General features: G+C 40.9%; 1 protein-coding gene and 1 long non-coding RNA gene across 2 annotated transcripts in view; one reads left to right on the top strand and one right to left on the bottom strand.

The window, feature by feature from the left end:
• Nucleotides 1-399: 399 nt before the first annotated feature.
• LOC128936121 (uncharacterized) overlaps nt 400-22624 on the top strand; it is a 67305-nt gene continuing 45080 nt past the window's right edge. The window contains exon 1 of the long non-coding RNA XR_008482980.1: nt 400-2976. This is a non-coding gene — a long non-coding RNA (uncharacterized LOC128936121). The remainder of the gene's footprint in view (nt 2977-22624) is intronic.
• On the bottom strand, nt 2970-16624 carry EDN3 (endothelin 3). Its single transcript, XM_054274849.1, has 5 exons — nt 16339-16624; nt 15783-15999; nt 4656-4820; nt 4065-4170; nt 2970-3321 (listed from the first exon to the last, which is right to left on the bottom strand). The coding sequence occupies exons 1-4, from the start codon at nt 16388-16390 to the stop codon at nt 4098-4100; spliced, it is 507 nt and encodes a 168-aa protein (XP_054130824.1). The 5' UTR covers nt 16391-16624; the 3' UTR covers nt 2970-3321; nt 4065-4097.

The raw sequence follows: 22624 nt of genomic DNA, 5'->3' as shown, positions 1-22624 counted from the left end.
CTGTCTGTCCCTGTCTGACTGTGACTGCTTGAGTGTCACTGCTTGAGTGTCACTGCCTGACTGCCACTGTCTGACTGTCACTGTCTGACTGTCACAGTCTGTCACTGCCAGACTCTCTGTGGCTGTCACCAGGCACAGCCAAGGAGGGGAGGCGCAGGTGGTGATGGAGACCCTGTTCCATGGCACTTCCCCCCTCCTGCTGATGAGTTCACCTGAAGGGCTTTGCTGTGAGCCCTGAGCTCCTTGAATTCCTTCTGGGAACACAGGGAACAAAAAGGGGCTCTCCTCTCCCTCACAGCCCTTTGCATGGGGGTTGCACTCTCATCTCCTTGAGGATAAAAACTTAAATTCTTCCAAAGCTCCTTTCAACGTTGTTTTCTGTGCTTTTGATCATTTATTGTTTTTATTGCTACTAACAACACAAAACTGAACTTTTAGTACTGGGAATTAGAATGAGTGCTATGGAACTCTGACAGAATTATAGCAGATTTGTACATATATGGTTTTACATTGAGTAGAGTAAGAACTGGAACTAATTTGTTGTTACAAAAGTAAAAGTACAAATGTCCTCAAAATAATATCCCAGAACAAGAGTGAATCTGAGGACACCTAACTATGCTAACATTACATGTGGAAAGATGAAAGAGCCTTTAATTCTAATTTTTGCAAATAACCCTTTTATGATTTATCAGATTTTAAGAGTTGTTTCTTAATTAAAAACATATATTAGTTGTATATGAGTTTATTTCTATGTATGACTTTTAAATGTTGTACTTCCAATTAGCTTAACACCTTCTAGTACAAATTAAAAATTAGGTAAAGTGAGTCAATGAGAAATGCCACAAGTGACATTTCCTATAAACATGAAATTAAGTAAAAACTCTCATGGTTGTTAACTGTTCCCAGATGGAACAATGATAGTTCAAAGCTACAATCCAGCACACACAACTTTCAGGTAAATTCTGTGGTTTATAGGTTTATTTGGAAATATCTACAGTTAAATTTTCCTTCTTCTGAACTTGACACAACATTATTTCTCATTTTCTTTCTTTTGCTGTATTCACAATGGACTGATTTTTACACTAACTGGTACATTGGCACCAGAGTCCCAAAACCAAACCCCTTCAATGTGGAATTCATATAGGAAAAAAAAAAGGGGGGGATTTCTCTTTCCTAAGTAGAAAACACAACACAACATCTGTAGCCCACCACTCAAGGGCTAAATCTGCCTCCATGTCAAAGAAAGAACCTGGTTAGAAATTTATCTTTTTTGTGATTGTTGAAAACTAAATTAAAGCATTTGGGACTGGGGAAGGTGTGAATCCATCTTCAAATGCAACATTTAAATTGAATTCACATGGGGGAAGACAGGAGAATTCCAAGCACAGGCTGAGCTGAGGAGGCTCTGGAACTTGTTCAGCCCTGGGATGTGTTTGGGACTGGAGCTGAACTCCAGGGACATTGGCCACATAAAGAACTCTCAGGACAAATAAATTTTGCCTTGTTTGTCCCAGGGTTATGGGACAGATGAGGGTTACATTTACAGCAAAAGGGACACAAAATTGAAATATGAATTTTTATGCATAATTACTAGCACGGAGTTTGCTCTCCTGTTTTCCTACTCAATTCCCAGACTGTCAGGAGAATTATCAACCTCTTAAAGGCAGCAAGCTGTGTGACCTGGGTGTAGGGATTTGTCAGGGGAAGAAATTTCCAGGTTTTGGTCACAAAGGAACATTAGGAACATTAAGCATTCTTCATAACAAAGCCTGATTCTTTTTCAAAAACCCCAAAACTATACAATGTCTTTTAAAAAAGAATACCAAAAAATAGTGTGTCTAGTGGTTTTATACAATAAATAATCTATTTTCTATAAATGTACAAAATAGTTACACAGCAAGTAAGAAACTGATACAAATGCAATAACTGAAAGATATATTTAATTTTATAACTGTAATAATTTATTTATGAAATATATCCACATATATATAAAATATATCATATGCTTTGGCAAAGACCTCCCTTTCTTGTTTTGAACAAAAACTATTACTACTGGTTTAAGCCCTATATAGATATTTTTACTGTTGATTTCTTTTCACTTTTCCTTTGGTCTCCATCTTTCTTCTTCTAAAATATAATTTAAAAACAGGGGGTTATTGTTTAACCTATGTGCCCTGGGGAAAGTCTGCATGAAGGTCAGTAAACCCCAAAAAAAATTTGTAATGTCACAAGTAAGGGCTTTCCTCCCTTTTAAATAATATAGAACAGGATTTGCAAAAGTTACTCTTTTTCCTTTGCTTACTCTTGTATCCTTGTAGCAAAAATAAGTCCATAATTTCTGAAGAAATCGTTTACACTGAAAAATGTCCAGGGTTGGATTTAATCCTTATTGCCAAGTTTCTGGGTTACTTGGTGCTGGTGTTTCAATGGAGAGATAAAGGTGGGATTTGTGCAAAGCCCAGGGGATGTGCTGTGGCTGTGACCTGTAGGGGCCTGGCACAGCAAATGGCCAGCACAGAACTGACTCTGATGGCATCAAGTTCCACAGTCCTAGCCTTGCATCTGTAGGAAAATTCTTTGGGATGAATCACTGAAGTTCTGTTCACCAGCTACAGTGCATCCCCAAATAATCACTGTAAGTGTGTTTGAATGGAACTTCCAAGTGCAGGAATAACTTGTGCCTAAATTAGGTAATCTATTGAATACTCAATGCATACTCTTAACTTGCTATAGTTTATAATAGTATTTATATTAGCCATTCATATTTATTCTGCATAGATACTGTCATTTAAACATCTGCCACAAAGTTACAATATGATGATTCAGGCTTGCATACATTAACAAGAGAAATATTTTGTATCTGTTTATTCTTAATGAGAACTGATGTAGAGGCAATCTCCCTCTAACTCTCCTCATTCTCCACTTGCAGCTGCCTGCACAGAGCTGTGGATGGAATCTTCAGACACTGAGCAAACAGTGAGTGGAACAGTTTCTATTGTACTTGTTTAAATCACAGAGAAAAACGTTTCCTGAAGCTTTGCATTGCTGAAGTTTGGGTCTGCCTTTGAAGTTTTCCTCAATAGTGATACATTCCCTGCCAGGTTACATGGTAAAGGTTTATCCTTTTCTGAGGCTCTCTCGAGGGGAGAAAAGCTTCTTCATACAGGTTCCCATGCCCTCAGAGGGGCACTGCTGAAATGGAAGTGTTGCCTACTGCTGAATTCTCCACTGGCATCACACTGAAGCATCAAGTTTGTCCATCTCAAGGGAGAGTTGTAGTTTAAGTTCTTGTTTCTGAGCTCCAGCAAATAAATGTTAAAGCTTTAAAGAAAACAAAGCAACAAACAAATAGAGCCAAACTGTTGAATATTCAGCACTAAGTCCCTGTTAGCTGAGATAATTGTGGTTGCCCTCCTTGGTTATGTGTACAGAGTGAGCTCTACACCATTCTCTAATTAGCTCTGCTCAAATAATCACAGCAACAAATTCAGCTTGGGGACCTCTAATCCAAGTGTTTCCCTTCATAGCAAAGAATTTGGGGTATTGGTGTGACTTTTTTAGAAGTGGCAATATTTGAAACTGGCTACTGGGTCACAGTAACCTCCTCATACCTGACAACAAAAGCAGATTTACTTTTCCCTCCAGATACTTCTTCCACAAAGTTTTTCCTGTTTCTTTACCTTAACACTTCAGCTTTCACTGGAGCACTGCACTGGGATGTGTAGCTTAATTTGCTGCAGTGCTAAATGAGGAAAAACATGATAGACAGGAACAGCCCTTGTCCTAAAAAAAAGCTAAAATATGTATTGGCTTATAGCCAAATAATCCAACTTTTGAAGGGGTTACATCAACACAAGAAAGGCTGTAGCAGTTCTGTGTATAGTAAAGTTTATTTTAAAAATTAAATTAGGAAAAAAAAACCCAAACAATTCATGGGCCAAATTTTGTCCTTAATTTAGGGAAGGAGTGATAATATTCAGTCAAAATAATTAAGGATTCTACAATACATAGAACATTTATGGAAGGTGAATATTTCTTTTTAACGTTAAGCATCTGTAACATACCTGATTTGTTCAGAATCCTCCAGACTCTCTGTGCTACTGAACAAAATTGTGTTCCTCTTCCCTGCATTGGTCTTTCTCCTCTGTCTTTTTCATTGATCCATGATTTCTGTAGAATAGAGATTGCCTAAACTTTTTACTGTGTTCTCATCAATGTCCCCATAGATGAAATGACAATTTCATGCTCTTTGTTAGACTGCAGAAAACATTCTAGATCAGTGCAATGTTCAGCATGCCCCTAACTGGACAGATCTGCTGTTTCAAAATCACCACATCATAAAAAGAAACAAAGAAAATTCCAAGCAGTGCTGGCTGGCCTCTTTCCTTCACTTATTAAACTCTGATGTGACACAGGAGTTTTCTTGCTTTTTTTCTTCCTGTTCACTCCCCCATCCCACTGAAGGGGAAGTGAACAAGCATCAGTGGAAGTGCTTGGCTGCTGGCCAGGGTTAACCCACCACAACTGCAGAGGGGAGATTATTTAAAATCAATACCTTTTAATCACTTCCTCTTGATAAATGCATCTTAATTAATTTATCTCCATGAAATGCCTCATCATGTGGCCAGGTAGCAGTGACAGGGAAAGTGACTCACCTCCTTCTGTCCTGCATTCTTCTGCAGAACTGCAAACACTGCTTGTCACGGGCATCCAAACAGGAACAGCGCAGCGAGGGCTGGGGCGCGCTCTGGCTCTGCCCTGTGCTCCTCTTGCCTCTGAAGCTGCCTCTGTAGTTAGACAGTCCATAGGGCACAGTCCTCCTGTGGTGAGAATAACACAGGAACCAATTAAAATTATGTTCCACCTCTTTTCCAGTTTAGTGAAGAGATCTGTTGATGGAAAGCAATAAATAGTGGCAGAAAAATCAAACCCTGTGCTCATCTAAGTTCTCCCTGGACCAGATCATAACTTCTGCTCCATCAGCTCAGGCTTTCACCAAGTTATAAATTAGCAGTCAGCTCTACTGGAAGGATTAATTGGCAGATACACTACTATAAAAAAATTGGAATACCTAAGAGGTGATGCAAATACATCCCCAGGTTATTGTTTATTTTACTCCTTATTCCTGTGTTTTGTTCGTTTCCCCAGCCAATGTACAAAATCTGTCACATTCAGTGCCTTGGCTGGCCTGAAGTGCCAGAGGAGCTGTGCTGATTTCACCAGATCAGTAACATTGTGTAGTTGTCATGTAGTTCATGGTTCTGAGTCTGACTTGTCGTTAATTTTATCATTGAGAAATTGAGAAAACTGTCAGCATGACTCATTTACTGCATCAAGTTTTGAATGACCCCTGGAGTTAAAAATGCAAGAAATTCCCACACAATCCTCCTTGTATGGTTCTACCTTTCAGTGAGAGATCCTATTCTGTGCTGCAGCACGCCAAGAAATATTAGGAGGTACCTCTCTGTATTTCCCTGCATGATTTGCTCTTTAATGGGTTATGGTCAATATTCCTATCAGAAAAGGACATGGTTCATCACTGCCTGCTAAAATCCCCACAAAGAGTTGGATAGTTTGGATTGATGTCATAAATTACTCTCTTCTAAGCTGTTAAAGAATCTCAATCAACAGCAGCTGTACTCCCCATGAAACTTCTGGAGACTCATAAAAGTTCCTGAGGACTTGAGGGATGGGCTAAGCAAGGCACAAATCCACAAATGCTAAAAATCTGAAGAGAATCTCATGTTCAAAAGCAAGAAAGAGGAGGGGAGGAGTGAAAAAAAAAAAAAAAGAAAAGAAAAAGACAGGGAAGAGGAAGTCAGAGTCAATCTAGAAAGGTTACAGAAAGGTTACAGAACAAAGCCTGAATAATGAGTCTGGAACCACTACCTTCACATAGCTCTGCTTCTTTCATTTGCTTTCATAAAAACATCATTAGGCTGCTAATGGGAAAGCTGCAAATTTTCCATTTTCCCACACACATGGTGGGCTGAAAGGTTCAGAAACATTATTTTCCTAATCTCTACAACAATTTTTGATGCAACATCAGTACAGTTGATGCAAATCATTTATTCAAGCCTCTGCATTCCTAGTACAATTGTAACAGTGCACCTTGTCTTTCACAGCCTGAACCTGTCAGAGCTAGGTTGATCCTAAAATCATCCTGAGAGAGAGAAAAATCACAAGCAATGCTTCTGTGTTCAGAGCCCAGGGATGGTTTTTCTCCAGCAGGTCCTGGTCTGCCTCCATGCAGAAAATGTTCATTATTTTCACCACAGAACTCCTATGCCAGGACACTGGGAGAGACCAAGAACACCCACATTTGTCTTAAAAGACTTTAGGACTTGATTTTGGCCTCCCTTCTCAAACCATCATTTAAAAAGCTTTTTGTTGCCTTTAGGATTAGGAGCAAGTCCCATTTTATAATTTAAGAGTATTAATAATTCTATACTGACATCTGCTTTACAATAGTGAATGTGAAATGGCTAATGTAGGGAACTCCTGACATAAATAATTGCTCCATGGTCATATTTTTTTACACATTCATGTTTTTTATGAAGTAAGAACTGGTATTTAGAGGCAGAAGTGGGGGAAAGTTCCTTTATTTTGAATAGTGGCAAACCCTCTATGAAAAGTGTCTGGTAAAATTCTGTTATTCAACTTCCTGCTCCAACAGAGACTGAAATGGAAAGATGAATTTTAGACAATGTGAGAGCCCTGTTTAATGACAGATAGTTTGCCAGGGCATAAAGAAGTTTCTTGCAGCTTTTGCAGATGTCATCCTACATTGTGCTAATGAGACATAAAACACTGTAATATGTTTTCTCATTATTTAAAGTGGTTCCTTGTTCAAAAGTTCACTCTTTCAAAATATGATACTGGGCTTTTTTACTCTAAAGTTAAGTTTTACCAAAAGCTCTGTGGGACTGAGCCACAGTTTTCCCTGAGTCAGAGGCTCTGCCTGAATAGCCAGAGAGAAAGAAGGGCACGAGTTTTATTCTTAATTGCTACAATTGGCAAATTAATGGACCAAGCAGAAATGTCATCAACTTTTGATTTTACCTCACTCCATCCCTGTGTGAACTCCAGTGACTGAGGAAGGGGCCCATTACCAATCTGCTGCCTTTCCTAGGAGACAGTAAATTCCAGCAAACAGGGAGGAGGGTAGATATAATTATAATTACAAGTGATAAGAGCCATGAATCACAGCCTTAAGCAAAGGAGGAAAGTGATAGTTTAGATACTTCTTCTGATCTTTCTAATTAAGTACATTATGCTTCATAGCTTAGAAAATATATTCAAGGCTGCTTCATTCTCGGTGGACCAGCAACATGTGCCAATGCAATGACATTTTCAAGTGTTTCAAGTTTCAAAGATTTTAACCAGAATGAAGTTTTTGTGTAAGGTAATGTGCAGATTTGCCAATCAGAGATAGAAATACAATAACCCAAATATGCCTGGTTTTGGCTTCTAATCTAAAAATTCAAACTAAAAAAAAATACTCTTCAAATGCAACCCAAAGTCTTTCCAACAATAATCACAAAGAGTTTGATGAATTGTATATGCACAGGTCACTTCGTGTCCCCTCAGTGAAGATAAAGATCAGCTGGTGGGGCAGAGGCAGAACTAGGGGGATCCTGAACTACCAGTTCCTTACACTGTCTTTTATGATCCAGTCCCTGGACAAAGTACTGGCTAAGCCATTTACCTTTTATTTTTTTTAATTTCTCTACAACATCCACAGGTTTTTAATTAATTAATTTTTTAAGGTTTACATTTCACAAGAAAACTTGAATTCTTGACTTTTAACTCAGTATGCAGCATTTCTTCCTCTAGGAGAATAAAATTCTCCTGAAGTAAACGAATATGAGTTTAAGATATATTTGCAGCTAAGGTGTGCTGTGAGTCCTTTATGCCTTTCTTCTCTACAAAGTGGAGAATAAGCAAACCTAGACATTTCTGAATCAGCCTTTCCAAGGTGCTTCTTTGAACTGGTATCTGATTGGCAACACCCAAATCTCTGATTTCTGAGGCATTACACTCTTTTGGGAGGTTCACTATGATTACTCCAGCCAGCCTGTGGGTGCATAAAGGTCTCAGTTCTTAAGCATTTTCTAACAAAGAGAAGGTCTGAGTTTAAGGAAATAATTGCTTCTACAGTATAAGCTATTTGTTCTTGACTCTGTATGCAAAAAAGCCCCAACAAAACTATTACAATTCTCCAGTACTTGCAATTATTCCATGTGTGGTAATTATGATTAGTCAGTGCGACAGAAAATGAACTGAAGATAATCTCATGTACAACAGAGCAGCACAGAACTAATCATAGCACAGTTCTTGTCAGATTGGGTAACAGAGGCTGAAATAACCTAGATTATTTGTGTACTTCATGTCCACAACACAATTAGAAAAGCTCTCCCCCTAAGAGCCAGCTAGCTCTTGGAGGAAGGTTTTGCCATTAAATTAACAGAAATGGGCATTTGTTTGTTGAAAAAAGAGAGGAAGTACCAAGTAATTGGTATCAAGTGATTTTTCCACTGAACAGCCATTCTGAAACAGTGAAAATCTTCCACAGAAGAAAATTGCCTGTTGAAGGATTAATATCTTCAGGGTGAATTGGGAAAGAAAATTTGCCTGAGTCCTGCTGTCCCCCACTCACAGTGAAGGCTCAGAATTCAGGCAGACAAATCCAATTGGTTTATTTTAATTTTATAACATGTGGCTGAGTTTCTCATGCTATGTTATAATTGATCTATGAGCTGCTATTATTTTCTACTTTCCCAGCCACTTAAACACAGCAGATACCTCCAGGGCACTGGGGAGTTTCAGCCTAAACAAAGGGATGAGGGGGTTGCAGCAATCACCTTAGATGCTGTGATTTCAGGATTCAGCCAATATATTTTCTGGCACACATCCAGGCCAGCAAGGCTCCCAACAGACTCCAGGGCTTTCAGACAATCCCAAAATGTATGGGATCACTGTAAGGACCACTGAGAGGAAAGGAAACAAAATTTACCATTCTCCAAGAGAGACAAAATGTCCCCAGAATGAAGGATGATGCCTGGAGAAATAACAGATATTTCTGTGTGTATTTCAATATAAAGGCACTGCAGTAGCAGTGTGTAGCTTTACAGGTGAAGAGATCATTGGCTGCTCTGGAAGTTGGCTCCAGCTCTTCCTGTAACCTGTGGGGTTTTTAGGAGCTCACAATAGAGGCACCTCCCATCTTAACCCATCCTTACCATTATTTAAGGAGTGAAACATCTCCAAAGGATGCCTGTCTTGTTGATTTGGTCATCCTGTCCACATTCTCAGAAGCTGCACTTTTTCTGGGTAGCTTTTTGAAGTTAAAGCTATTTTCGGATGAAACTACTTTTATCTTTTATAGCCACACCTTTCTTTCCCACATTCTCAATTTAGTAGTGCTCAGTGTTCCTAGATTTTGAACAGGCTCCTATCATCCAAAAAGATGCACCTCCCTGACTTTGCTATCTTATCTTTTAATTAATATTTGCTAATTTGCAAGGATGCCAATTAGTTTTAGCTTATTAATTACAGCTAACTTAGGTAATAAGCCAAGGATTGCACACACCTGCTTCATCTCAGGTTCACTGACCACGTGAGTTCTTTGATTTTCCTCCACCTGGGGCTTCTTGGTACCCAGGTCAGGCTCTGTGAGAATCTGGAGCTGTTTATCACCCTCCATCCTCCTCCTGCAGCTGCCAAAGGGGTGTTACAGGTTGTTTCTCAAAAATGGTCAGAACAATATCTGAGTTGTGGAGTGAAAAGCTGGGGTATATTTACTGGGGTAAACAATATGAATCACACCTGGGGGTGTCCATTGACACCCCAAACCCCCAGAGAAGCTGGGTAGAGCTCACCTGCCCTAATAAACTGAGGCAGTGTGTCACAGAAATACCTCTCTCAAAACTTTCAGCATCTCCTTCAGTGCCTCATGTCAATCCAAATCTGCTCCCAGCCCCATTACAAGATATATAATCATTAATTTAAAGAAATAAGTAAAATTTGAAGCAGTATCTTCTGTCTGTCAGGCCCAAATTCACATTATTCCTTTTCTCCCTCTGACTGGCAGTCAGTACTATCAGTAAGTGGTTCTTACCATTGACCAGTGGCACAAAACCACTGAAGTAAAGCCCAAAAGGCAGAGCAGCTGGGAGATATGGATGAAATTAATCAAATAAGGATTTTTTCAAACTAAAATTCAGAGTACTTATTGCTGCTTCGGAAGCCACCCCAGCAGTGCACACAAGGAACACACACTACTGCATGTTCCTACCTCTCCACAGCCTGTAGAGTTCAAAACCCACTGCTGGTTTAAAAACAAATAAAACAAAAACCCGGGGGAAAATAAACACATGGTGTTAAAATGTAAGACTGGTGAAAGTGACTGTGGTTTGACAGCCCTCAAGAGTGTTTATTCTTAGAATTAGACCAGCAGGAGCAGCAGTGGTGAAATTTCAAAGCCCTGGCTATCAGCATGTCTCATCCCTGACCTCATCTTCCAAGGGCCAGCTCCTGCAGGGATGTGGGGTTGGAACTGCAAAGCCAAATCATTTCAAATCTTTTTGAGATTGCTGTGAAACATCAGTGCTGGGAGTACTGTCAGTAAGCTCAGAGGAAATATTCTACTTCTAGACTGAGGAGGGCATGCAAGCTATGGGCACACTTCAGACAGTGAGACACTGAAAGTGTGAGATCAGTACACATTTTAAAATGTAATCATATCTCTTTGAATAGAGAGGCCTAAAATCAAATCAGTTTGTCCACAATAAAATATAACAATTACAGCAGGAGCCTGTTACTATGCTCAGTAAATCTAACTGAGATATTCTTCATTTCACATGAAGATTTTGCAAGACAAACAGATTCCACATGTTCCCATGGACAGTAAAGATTGCAAAATCAGGGCGAGCTTCATTCAGAAAAATAAAATCAACTCAACAAAGATGCATCATTTCAGTTTTGGCACTTGGTTCTGAAGGTTAACCATGTGCACTGTTCAGCTGACAGATCAGCTTCCTTATTTGAGCTTCCTGGCTGGCAGCCACTGTTTTATCATCATGCCTCTGACTAGCAGGGATTCTCAATCTGATCTAGAGTTTATAAGCACCTGCTTAATTGTTCTGCTGAACAAGAGATCTTTAGCTGTGTGCTTTTATTTCCAGTAAAATACTTCACACCAATACATCACTCATACTTAATTAATGATGAATAGAATTATCCAGAATTGGAGTAATTATGATAATTTAGAACATCACAATGTCCATAAGGGTTAAAAGCATCTTAAATTTTGTTATGTGGGCTTCTGTTCAACAAAATTCAGTCACCAAAGAGATGCAGGTAACAAAAAGATGTTATGAAGGAAAAGTTGGCCAGCAGCACATGCAGTTAGAGCAGAGTAAGCCCTGGGTTGTATTAAATCTTGTCTGTTGGAACACCATCCTGAGACATCATCTGTGTGTGTGTGAGCAAAACTGTGAGTAAAGTGATGATAGGCTACAGATTGTTTCCATTCTGAGATGATTTTCTGATGGTAACCTAAGTCAGTAAAGAGCAAAGATCATTAACTCTTATTTGCTGCAGAGCTGGGTGCAGGTGGGATCTGCTCAGGCTGTTTAGTTCCTGACAAACCCATTCATCATCACTTACAGACACAGCCACAAGTGTCTGAAAAGCCTTTCTCGCCTCAGCCAGTGTCACCTGAGGTCAGGAAAACACATTTCTGTTGGGCACTATCTGGAGCTAACTTGTTGCTAAGGATTATCTGACTTACTTGAGTCACAGAAACAAATTTTTTTTATTAAGTGACAAAATATCAGATCCTTCCAGTGTCCCCATGTGCTCCCACAGCAAGGGCCACTGAGCAGATCCTCTCCCAGCAAAGACAGACACAAGTCCTGTCCCTGTCCCTGCCCTCCCCCAGAGGAAACTGAACCTGTGTTAAGTACAGAGGATCAGAGCAGCAACACAGTGTTAGATCAAAATCTGCCTTTCGCTTTTTCCACCCAATTTGCCTGATTCACAAATTTATGTAACTGGCAGAAAGAATTCTTAGAACATCATGTAACTGCTCTTTACAGTGTGGTCACACAATTTCATTCACTCCTCTTTTGAACATAATAACAAATACCAAAATGACGTGTCATTTAGGAAAGAAAAAAACACTTCTGCTGTGTTTCAGACCCTTCAAAAGAAATGTTCTTATTTTCGGTGCTTAGTTTGAGTGAGGAATTCTCCTTTGGAAATGTCTGGATTATTACCATAGATGCTCATTTATTTTAGAATTTAGGACCACTTGAGTGTCTGTGCCCTCATGATAGTAACACTTTCTTAGGAGTTGTCACCCTTTTAATCCATCACTCATCATTCTGAGCATTGCTAGAGCTTCATGCAGCAACATTAACATTATTAACAGAATGAACTATCATTAATTGTTATTATTGCTGTTGGATGTACAATCTCAGTTGTACATCTGTACCCCTCTGAAGAAGAGCAGATCTAAAAGTAGTCATGCCCATATTTTCTTCCTTGCCTATATTTTCTTCTTTAACTTACAAAATTAAGCATCAAGCTGTGCCTGTATTACATCAGTGGGTGCTGTTTAAAGGACAATTCATTATTTAAAATGTGTCTGTAGCTATAGAACAAGATAAGCATAATTAATCGCTTGACAAAAAAAAATGCATTGCAAACTAATTCCTGGCTAATCAATCTTATCAGTGAGAACAGTTTACCAGCTTTTAATTACCTTTATTATGCAACCCTTGTTTGTCTGCACCACATAATTGCATTATTCTCTTCTGACTTACCTGCCTTTCTTTAGGTCATCTTCTTTTCCACCTTCCCACTGCTCCCAGAATGAAAGACTCACTATATCAAACCAACACTGGTGCTCCTCGTGGTCTGGACTAACAGCAGTGGTTCACAGTCAAGTATAGAGCAATACTCAAAACATGTGTGCAGAGATAATTTCTAATTTAATTGGTGAAAGCTGTAGGGAGTCAGAGGCTCCACATTCTGCAATTTTGTGCTTTTCTACAACTGTCACCCTGCTGATCTAAGTGGTTTCTCAGCAGGGATAGAAATAGACCTTCTATTGTCACTCTGCCTCCAACAGCTTCAATAAAAACTTTAACTGCTTTTCCAGAAAAGGAGGAGAGGCCATGACCAAGATTTGTTTTGAATATATTACAACAATGCTTAACAGCTCCTGTTGGGAAAAGCAGAAGAAACCAGAGAAGAAATTAAAGTTTGTATTTAAAGTATAGAGGCAAAAGTAGACTGAAAACAGAAAGTACTGAGGAAATTTTGTGGGGAACAAGAAGCAATAAAGTGAAATAAATAAGTCGGAGGGGAAAGAAAAAAATAAGAAGCAGTTGTAGGGTTTGATGTAGTGGGGAAAAATATAAATAAGCAAGAAAAATACCAGAATCAACAGATGTCAGGAAAACTTCTCCAAACTTTAACACCAACATTTTGGCCTCTCATTGTATGATCCTCTAAGCTGCACTGGAGCCAAAGTTTTAGTAAATACAAAAACTTTCCACAACATGTGTACAAGAGCAATGTAAAAGCCCCTTTTACAAACAGCCAGTCTGTACACATCCCATGGTTACTTGCATTTCAAAGAAGTAGTGTAACTTGCTCAGGATATTAAATTGCCCAAGCAGGCCCGGTTCCCCTCATTCACATCCCAAAGAACCTCTTGACTTCCTGAGATGTTATTCCAAATCAATCACCAGAGCAGAACTAGTGCCTGTTCATGGCACATAGAATCTTAAATCCTGCTCCTGTTGCACTGAAAGGGTTCAAAATATCCAATACATTTAATTTAATGTTTACCTCTGCCCTGGGAGCATTCCTAGGAAGAATCCTGGGATTTCTGAAAATCACAACTGGGCTGTTTCAGCAAGAGTTTTGTACCTCTGTCACCTGTCCATGGAGCAGGACAGCAAAGCTGTCCAGTTCAGACAGATTTCAGGAAATTCAGTCCCTGCTGGACTAATTCCAGGCTAATTTCACCATCATCCACCCACTCTTTGTCAACCTCAGAGGTTCCATTCACTCAGTTCCAACAGTGTTGTTAGGTTGTACAAGTTCATGTCTTTGGAGCTAAAAATGCATTATTCTGTGTGAATAATTAATATTGAAATTGAATGTATTCATTCCATGGTTTGCATAGAAACATCCCATCATATAGAATAAAAATTATAAAAAGGCAATTTCTTAGTCCTCACATTAAATCATTTCAGGTTAACCTATTCCCAGTGGGGACAGACTTTACAGATCTGCTGCTATTTTATGTACAACTGACTTCAGTAAAGAAAGCAAAGACGTAGAACCTCAACTGTTTAATATTTGGATTATTATACAGACTTCATTGCCAATTCTACAGGTATTATGAAAACATTATATGCCTTGTTTCATAAGTTTTGTTCTTTCTTTAGTGATACTGGCACAAAACTTTCATGTAGGAAAATTCTCTATATCATTGAATTAATGCACACTAAATAATTTTGGCAGTGGAATGAAAATTGTAAGTCCTGTAGACTTAAAAAAATATATACTAAAAAAAAATTTAAAAAAAGAGGAGCGTGTGTTTAAAATTAGCAGAAGTCTATTTATTCAGTGTGTAGGGGAAAAGGAATGTCATTCCCCCATTTTCACTGGTGAGGTCTGACTTAAATTTACTGAGTCATAAATATTTGGCTAAAATAACCCTAAGTAATCCTGGGGTGGATTAGTGCAGGTATGGAACTCGAAGAATTGAATGACTTGTGTGAATACATGATACTCACAGGTTGGTAGAAGTTCAAAAGACGTCATCAGACATGGCCTCTAGCCAGGACACACACGTGAATTTACAAATTAAGTGCCCTAAACCCCATTTGACTTAACCTAGTTTATGGCTACTTTCTATTTTTCTACTCCTTTTGTTATTTTAATCTCATTAAAAGCTTTGCAATCGATTCAAAGGCAGATCTAAATCATTACAACTGTTCCCAGTCTTTAGTCACCGGAATACTTCAAGTTCACACCCCAGAGTCTGAAAATCTTGAATTCTTGAAGTCATTTATTCTCAGGTTCATCTGATGTCCTGATTATTTTTGTACTGAACTGATCGCTGTGGTTGCTACAGGAACCTCTTAGCCTGGAAGAATCTTTACAAATCTGAGGTCTGTTTTGGTTACTCAGCATGACAGGATATATACAGTGGTGTAGGAAAAGGAGGCCCCTAACCTTTGGGATGTAGACAAAGTGTCACTCTTCCTGGATGCTTTCTGCCCATTAAGCGCTGTCAGTGCAGACAGCAGAGCAGCTTTTCTGCACGTGTGGAGCTCAGAACTTCCAATCCAGGGGAAACGGCTTCAAAATTTGTTTTTTTTACGAGTTCAAACAAAAGCTTGCGTTTCCGCAGAGCACAGTTGTAAAAGGCTTTCTTTTGTAACATCTTAAAATCTGGCACGTTGAATTTTTCAAACATTATCTTAACGTCTCGGTATTTTTCCACGCTAATTGGTATCAAAACTAGTACAGCTGCAGGCACGCACACTATTGCTGCTCTCGCGGCGGGTGAGTTGGTAGAAACGCATTTCTGGTGGGCAATCACCGCTATTCGCTCCTGTCACCCGTCCGGGCCGGGCAGGTGCCGCGGGGGCAGCTCGGGGCTGCCCTGGGCTCCCCCGGCCCCGCCTGCGGCCGCCCCGCGGGGTCCCCGGGGCTCCCCCGCCCGCTCCCCGCCCGCCATTTCCCGCACTCACTCGGGGGTGTTGATCCAGATGATGTCGAGGTGGCAGTAGTACACGCACTCCTTGTCCTTGTAGGTGTAGCAAGTGCAGCGCCGGGCCCGGTGCCGCAGCGCTGCGCCGTCCGCCCTGGCCCTGCCGCCCGCGGCCGCCGCCGCTCCGCTCTCGTCGCGCTCGCGGTGTCCCGGGCCGGCCGCCGGCAGCGCGGAGCGGGGCCGGGGCAGCGCGGTCCCTGCAAGAGCCGCGCTCAGCTCCCGGCAAACCCCGGCAAAGCCCCGAGCCCGCACTCCCCCGCCCGCAGCCCCCCGGGCCCGGCCCCGCTCCCCGCGGGCAGCACCGTTATGTTCGTGGGCGCCCCGGGCTGCGGCGCCAGCCCGCTGGGTCGGGGTAAACCACGGACGGCCAAGGGATGGATTCGCAGTCCCGTTCTTTACAGCGCACCGGAGTGGGCTGCTGCTTACAGCCTTTTGGAAGGAGGGGAGAAAAAAAAAAGGCAACACAAAAAAACCACCCAGCCTTTCTTTGTGTGCATGCGTGGAAGTGGGCAAAGAAAGAAAGAAATTCACGTTACCTGCAGTCGACGTAATCGTAAGTCCAAAGAGGAACAATAAACTCAGCTCCATTAAACCCAAATTGCACGCTGGTTAACTGCAGGCAAAGGTGAACTGCAGGCGCGACTGAACCGTTCCAGGAGGGATCACTTCAGGTTGGAGGCAGGGAATATCCTGGGGCTGGCGGCACACGCTGCTCCCCGGAGTTGGCTCCCGCTCGGAGGTGTGATTAGCGCTTCTCCCTCGCAGTTAATTTCCTCCAGCGCAGACTTAGTCCTGAAGAGGAGAGCGTTGTCAAAAGAAGGGAAGATCCATCGCTCGGCTTTTCCCACACACACCTCCCACCCCACCCCCAAATCTGATCAGCAAGCCGAGCTGCTGTTTTCCAGCTGCAGACGCCTCCCACCCGCCGACAGCTGCCGGCCTCCCCCGGGGCGCGGGCCGGGGGCGGGCACGGCCCCGCACCGCCCCCGCTGCCCCGGCAGGTAACAGCGGGCTGGGCAGCGCATCCTCCCGGGGGAGGCACGGCCCGCCGTGCTGCTGTGCCTGCGGCTCTTGTAAATTACCTGATCCCTTCGCTCCGTGTCTGATTCCAGGAGGAATCGCTTGTGTAATAAAAACGCAGCTTTTTGAGTTAAAGCTGGGCTGCAGATTTGAGAGTTGTGTGGGGCGTTTATTTTTTTTTTTTTTCTTCCACAAAGCTCTGCCACTGATTTCTGTGGGTGAAATTGTCACCAGTTTATTCATACTTTCTTTTCCCTACTTATCTATGAGCACCTCTTTGCAGGCAAACTCACCTAGAGTGCAACACTTAAGACAAATTTCATATTGTGTGAAATACCTGATAGCTGGGACTAGAAGAACACTCCAGCTTGTGGCCCCATTTTCTATCATAATATCAGCTATTAAGTGATAATAGGTAAGGGTTTAAGGTAATTGGCTATATCTTTTCTTGTAGTAGTATGTGCAGTATATCCTGTTTTGGGAAACACATGTTATAGAGAGCACATGGAGACAGGTTGCAAACTTAATTGTGGGTATTTTAAATCAGAATGTTTAATTTAAGAATGTTTCAGTACTAACAGAGCTGTAGCCAAAATTTCTTTTATGTATTATGCCAATTTAACATGTGCACTAAAATCTGTAAGAAGCTGGTTGGAGGATCACCCAGGAATTGTCCAAGTGAGGAACACTGTTCTCTACAGCCTCACATTCTTCTCCAGCCCTGCCCCCGACTCCAGCTTCTGGTGTGGACTGTCCAGTAACACTTGCAAAGAAACCTCATTAAGATGTCATGTTTTGTCAGCTTGTCAAGCCTTGCCTTTGTCAGGGCCTGAAGATTGAGAGTTTTGGAGTGGACCTTGTTCCCAGCTGCTCACAAAAGCACGGTGCTCACCAGGCAGGGCAATAGCCTCGAGCAAGCCCACAGCTCTCTGTGGAAATTCAAATTGCCTTTATTTCACACTATTTGTGCAAATGACAAGGTGTTCTCATAATTAATATGGGGAAGAACCTGTAAACTACTAAACTTGTGAACTACTACAGAACCCCTGTAAATTACTGAATTTAACAGCATATTGAAGTTGATAGCTGGGAAAGAAGTGCTTGCTCACCTTGAGGGATGAGGATCTGCAGTGACCTGAATGTTTGTACCGTTTGTTTTGCTGGGTTAGGGGAGGGTCTGTGTGTGTTCAAGCCAAGCACAGTTACACTCCAGCCTCACAGTTCTATGAGTGCTCTGTTTTGAAAAATATTATGACAAAACATGTTTGAAAAAAGGAATTGGTTTGAAGTTATTGCCATTTCTTATATATCTAGAAAAAATTAATTGTTTCAGATCAGGAAGTTCTAGATATTGTACTCTCATGCTGTTGGATACAGGATTGATTTTGGCAAATGCTTATGATTGTGTTTTAACTTATCGGGAAAAGAAAAAGAAGATTTATTGTGCAGTTACTGTTTAACAGAACACTGAGGGAGTAGGAAGTACTGGCTATGTGTTGTAAGTATTATAAATAACAATTACATCAGTCTAAATTCTGATTCGTTAATTTCATTTTCCTTATTGCAACTGTTACTAATTTTTATTATAATTATGCAAATTTATCATAGAAATGAGAAATATATAACTGTATCATATATATAGATATGTCATAACAAAAAAAAAAATTGTTGTGTGTGAACTGATTTAACAACATTTTCCTAAAAATTATTTCTTTGTTTTCTACATGAAATTTTGAAGGCATCTTCTACATTGCTCTACCTTTTCTTCCGTGTGCTGTTTAATCTCTGAAGAGCCAGGAGAGACTATATCAGCACCCACTGCTGTGCAAACAAAAGGAGTAATAAAATATATTCTTAAATCAGCTACCAGGGTTCAGAAATTAAGGGCAAGGGTTTGGCCAAATGACCTAATGTAGGTTTTAGAAGAAGATAAGACATAGACTCTACAGGAAGAAAGATACTCTCATCAAAGGAATGAATACTTCTGGTACTGTAGGCCTGATTCTCATTTATTGATTCACATTGATTAATAAGTTGTTTGGGTCATATATTACCTAATGACTTGAGAACTTTTTGTTTCATAAATACAGCACTCTCAAAACAAGAAACGCAATTAAGGAAATAGCAACAAATAAATTTTTAAAATCCAGGGTCTGTTTTGATTTGGGATAAAAGATATCTGGATACCATTGTCAGTGATATTCATATATGATACAAAATAGTTTTGTAAATCTATTTAATGATTATGTTTTCATTTAGTAAACAAAAAAAACCAAACAGTAAAAACAGTAGTAGCCTTGGAGGTAGCAGGCAGAGACTGGAAGCCAACAGACTTAATTCATAATATTTTTCATCTTTTCCTTTAAAGTTGTTTTAAGTCCATAGAATCCTTTTTCTTTTCCAGTTTCAAGATCATTAGGGTGGATGGGTGCTTTGCATAAACCTTGAGAGCCATGTTCAAAATGTGTAGAATGAATCCTTCTCTTTGTACCTTCAATCTTCCCAACTCCAGCACATCCCGTGTGCCCTTGTGCAGCCCTGGCAGAGCTGAGCCCTGCTCAGACAATGGGAATTCCCCAGCCCTGGGACATTTCCTCATTCTTGGGGCCACCCAGGCAGCTGAAGAAAGACAATCAGCAGATCTGCCTCATTGCTGGGTATAAATATTGTATATTTGAGAACTTCTAATTGACTGAAGGGAGAATAATCTCAGGGATGAGGTCAAGGCTGAAGGAGTCCTGGAATGTGGAGCAGCTGAAACAGATGATGTTAAGGCAAGTGAGCTCAGATTCCAGATTTTATATGCGAAAACCCTGGGCTGCCATTTCAATTAGGAACACAATCTTGGGTTTGTTTAGGACTCCTCTGCCCCTTGTATCCCTGCTTTATACATCCACTCCTGTGATTGTGGGGCAATCAGAGCCCCCAGCAGTAATTCCACAGCATTTAACCTTCATCATACAGGTGACTACACAAAGCAGTTGTGAGTTACAAAGTTCCAGATGTGTTTACATAAAGTTGGTTACTGAGAGAAACCGCTTTAAAAGCTGAGTTCCTAGGATGTATTTACACGAGTAATAAAGCCTGTAGTTAAAAGGTAGGGTAGGGTTTCAGCAGCAGTGCAGGATTTTTTGGCACTGATGCCTGTTCTTACAGCTTCACAGCAGGCCAGGAGGAAAGCCTGATCAATACAGATATGGCACTAAATAAAGACAACCAATCCAGTGCTTTATAAACTATTCATATTCTTTTCCCACCCTCTCGCTTCCTTCTTAGTCACCGTGTTCTTTAGTGTTTTTGAAAATAAAAGGTCATCTTAAGCTGCAAACTGTGTTTAGTAGCACAGTCTGCACCACTCTCACAAAGCAAGCAACTTCATAGTGGTAGCTGATGTTGGAAAAATGTGCTGAAATCAGTAGGTTCTCAAGAAAACCTTATCTTCTGATTATTATTTGTTACTTTTTGCTGGAGTTCCTTAAGCAGAAAGCTGAAGTTAATCTTGTCTCCCCTCGTGTTTCAGACAGTCCCTTTCAAAGCCCTTTGATGTCAGTGCAAAGAATCCCATTTTTAGTGGCCTTTGAACCAGATGTAGTAAAAGGGCAACTGAGCATTTGTAGGGGTTGCAACTGGGTAACTTGCTTAAAGGAGGAGAGTTTGGATGCTCCTTTTTGTTTTCCCCCCCTTTTTATTACTTTTAGTATTTATATCCCATTAAGAGTAGTGTAGATACTTGGTAAACAGTGAAGAGGACTAATGCCTCAGCATCTGACTGCTTCACTTTATTTAAATAAAAGCAAAGTAAAGAGGGAGCTCTGTGGCTGGTTTTCAGCCACACTAATTTAATGATTCCTGCTTGTTACAGCTATTGTGAAATTTAGGAAGGAGTTTGCATAAGATAACATATCCTGCTGTTGTAATGTACTGGAGACAGGGCTCAGATCTCTGGATAAGGAATGCTGCAGAAATCCTAAGTGTTATTATCACTACACACCACTCTCCCCAGGATCTGAACCTGACCTCCCTTCCTTGATCCAAACAATCTCTGTCTTTGTGAAAATAACAGGATTTAACAGGAAGAGAATTTTCTATAATTATTAAGTGAAACAGTTCTTTTCCTTCACATTTGTTCATGTTTGGGCATGTTACTGAACAAAGAGAATTCCATATCAAAATGGATCAATCTGAGCACTTCCAGTGATTGTAAAGAATGGACAGGGAGCTGCCAGCAAAGAAGAAGCTGGAGCTGAAAAACTGAGGAGGTTGTCTTGCCAAAAGAACTTCACACATTTATAAATGAGCAAGGACTTGGGAGGGACAGCTTATTTCTGGAGGTGCAATGGCAGGGAAGAAAACTCAAGCACCAAAACAAATCATTTTGGGCAGAGGCCAGTCTGGAGGGTGCTGTGGAGAGGGAGGAGTGGTGTGCATGTGTAAGGGTTTGGGTCTGGCCTGGTTTTCCTTCCTCAGCAGACTGATAGGAAACTTGTGGTCAATCATTTGTAGTGTGAGTGGCTGGGGGAGTCTGCACTCCTGGGAGGAGAGGGAAGTGTAAAGATAAGCTGGAGGAAGGGGGCTTGAGACTGGGGATGTCCCTAGAGCTATGGCTGATCCTCAGGTTATTATACAAAAAGTGAAATCCATGTGCTTCTCTGACAGCTCCTCCTTGGGAGCTCCTTTTCCTGGAGCTGGAGCCTGCCTGGATGCCTTGGAAGAGGCTTTTTTTGCATTTTCTGGAAAGCCAAAGGACCACAAGCCCTGAATGCACTGTCCTGCCTGGAGCAGAGCCTGCAGGGAGGGGAGCCCTGAGCTGCTGGAGAGGTGAGTGTTGGCCACTGCCACTGTTGTGCCCTGGGGGCTCCTGGAACAGCAGTGAGGGGGTACTGGGGCACTTTTTCAGCTCTCTTTGAGCAGAGATACAGCATCTTGGGTGGAATAAGAGCCCAAAGCTTGTTCTGCAAATCTTGTGGTTCATAGCCCTTCTGGCTGTGAAGAGCTTCATCTGCTAGTTCATTACAACATCTGCTGTTTTTTAATTAAGAGCACGAATTTTGCAGAAAAGCTTGGCCTCTCTGGGTTCTGCTGATTCATTTTGCCTGGTTAAGCACTTTTGGGGCTTTTCTCTTGCTGTGGCTCTGTGATGTGACCTGCAGGTGACTGCAAGTATTAAAAATACCCTGTGTTGGACCCCTGATAGACAGGAAAATCTATTTACAAATCCATAGGTGAGACAGGTGTTTTCTAGCAGCCAGTCTTGTTACATAATTAGGGCAGTCTGGAGCAAAGCTTAATGTAATATGTGGTGCAAAAAATGTGCACATTGATGGCAAAAAACTGATTTATTATAAAGCAAAGTTTAATATAATATGTGGTGCAAAAAATGTGCACATTGATGGCAAAAAACTGATTTACTGTATATGATGTGCCCAGGTGGACCAGACTGTTATTGCACAACAGTCAGAATATTGTGTGATAACAATTTATTCACCTATATAAAAACCAAACAGGCTGGTCATAACCACCTTTATTCTGTAGCAAATCTCCTCTTCAAATTTGTACTTCCACATTTGTAAGAGATTAATGTTTCTGGTGCTGCCTTGTATAATAAAGAAAAGTTCTGCAGCAGTTACCAGCTACTAATGAAGTTAATGACTCCTTATTGCAACTTCTTGGTAAACCCAATTTTAAAGACAAATACAGGTTTGACCATTTCTTTTTTGGAAGAATCCACAGCTGAGACTCATCAGTTTAGCAACAACCTTGACACCATGTTTGAATATATAACCTTTCCTCTCCCCAAGTAAC

The sequence above is a fragment of the Melozone crissalis genome, unplaced genomic scaffold, assembly GCF_028551555.1.
Source record: "Melozone crissalis strain CALT ecotype California unplaced genomic scaffold, PUWL_Pcris_2 ptg000017l_1, whole genome shotgun sequence".
NCBI classification, from domain to species: Eukaryota; Metazoa; Chordata; class Aves; order Passeriformes; family Passerellidae; genus Melozone; species Melozone crissalis.
This window is presented reverse-complemented; position numbering and strand designations above follow the sequence as displayed.

Coding starts and splice junctions, on each gene's coding strand:
- EDN3 (XM_054274849.1), bottom strand. CDS start 16,390: ATGGAGCTGAGTTTATTGTTCCTCTTTGGACTTACGATTACGTCGACT. Junction 16,000..16,338: donor TACGATTACGTCGACTGCAG/GTAACGTGAATT, acceptor CGGCTCTTGCAG/GGACCGCGCTGCCCCGGCCC. Junction 4,171..4,655: donor AGAATGCAGGACAGAAGGAG/GTGAGTCACTTT, acceptor TCTATTCTACAG/AAATCATGGATCAATGAAAA.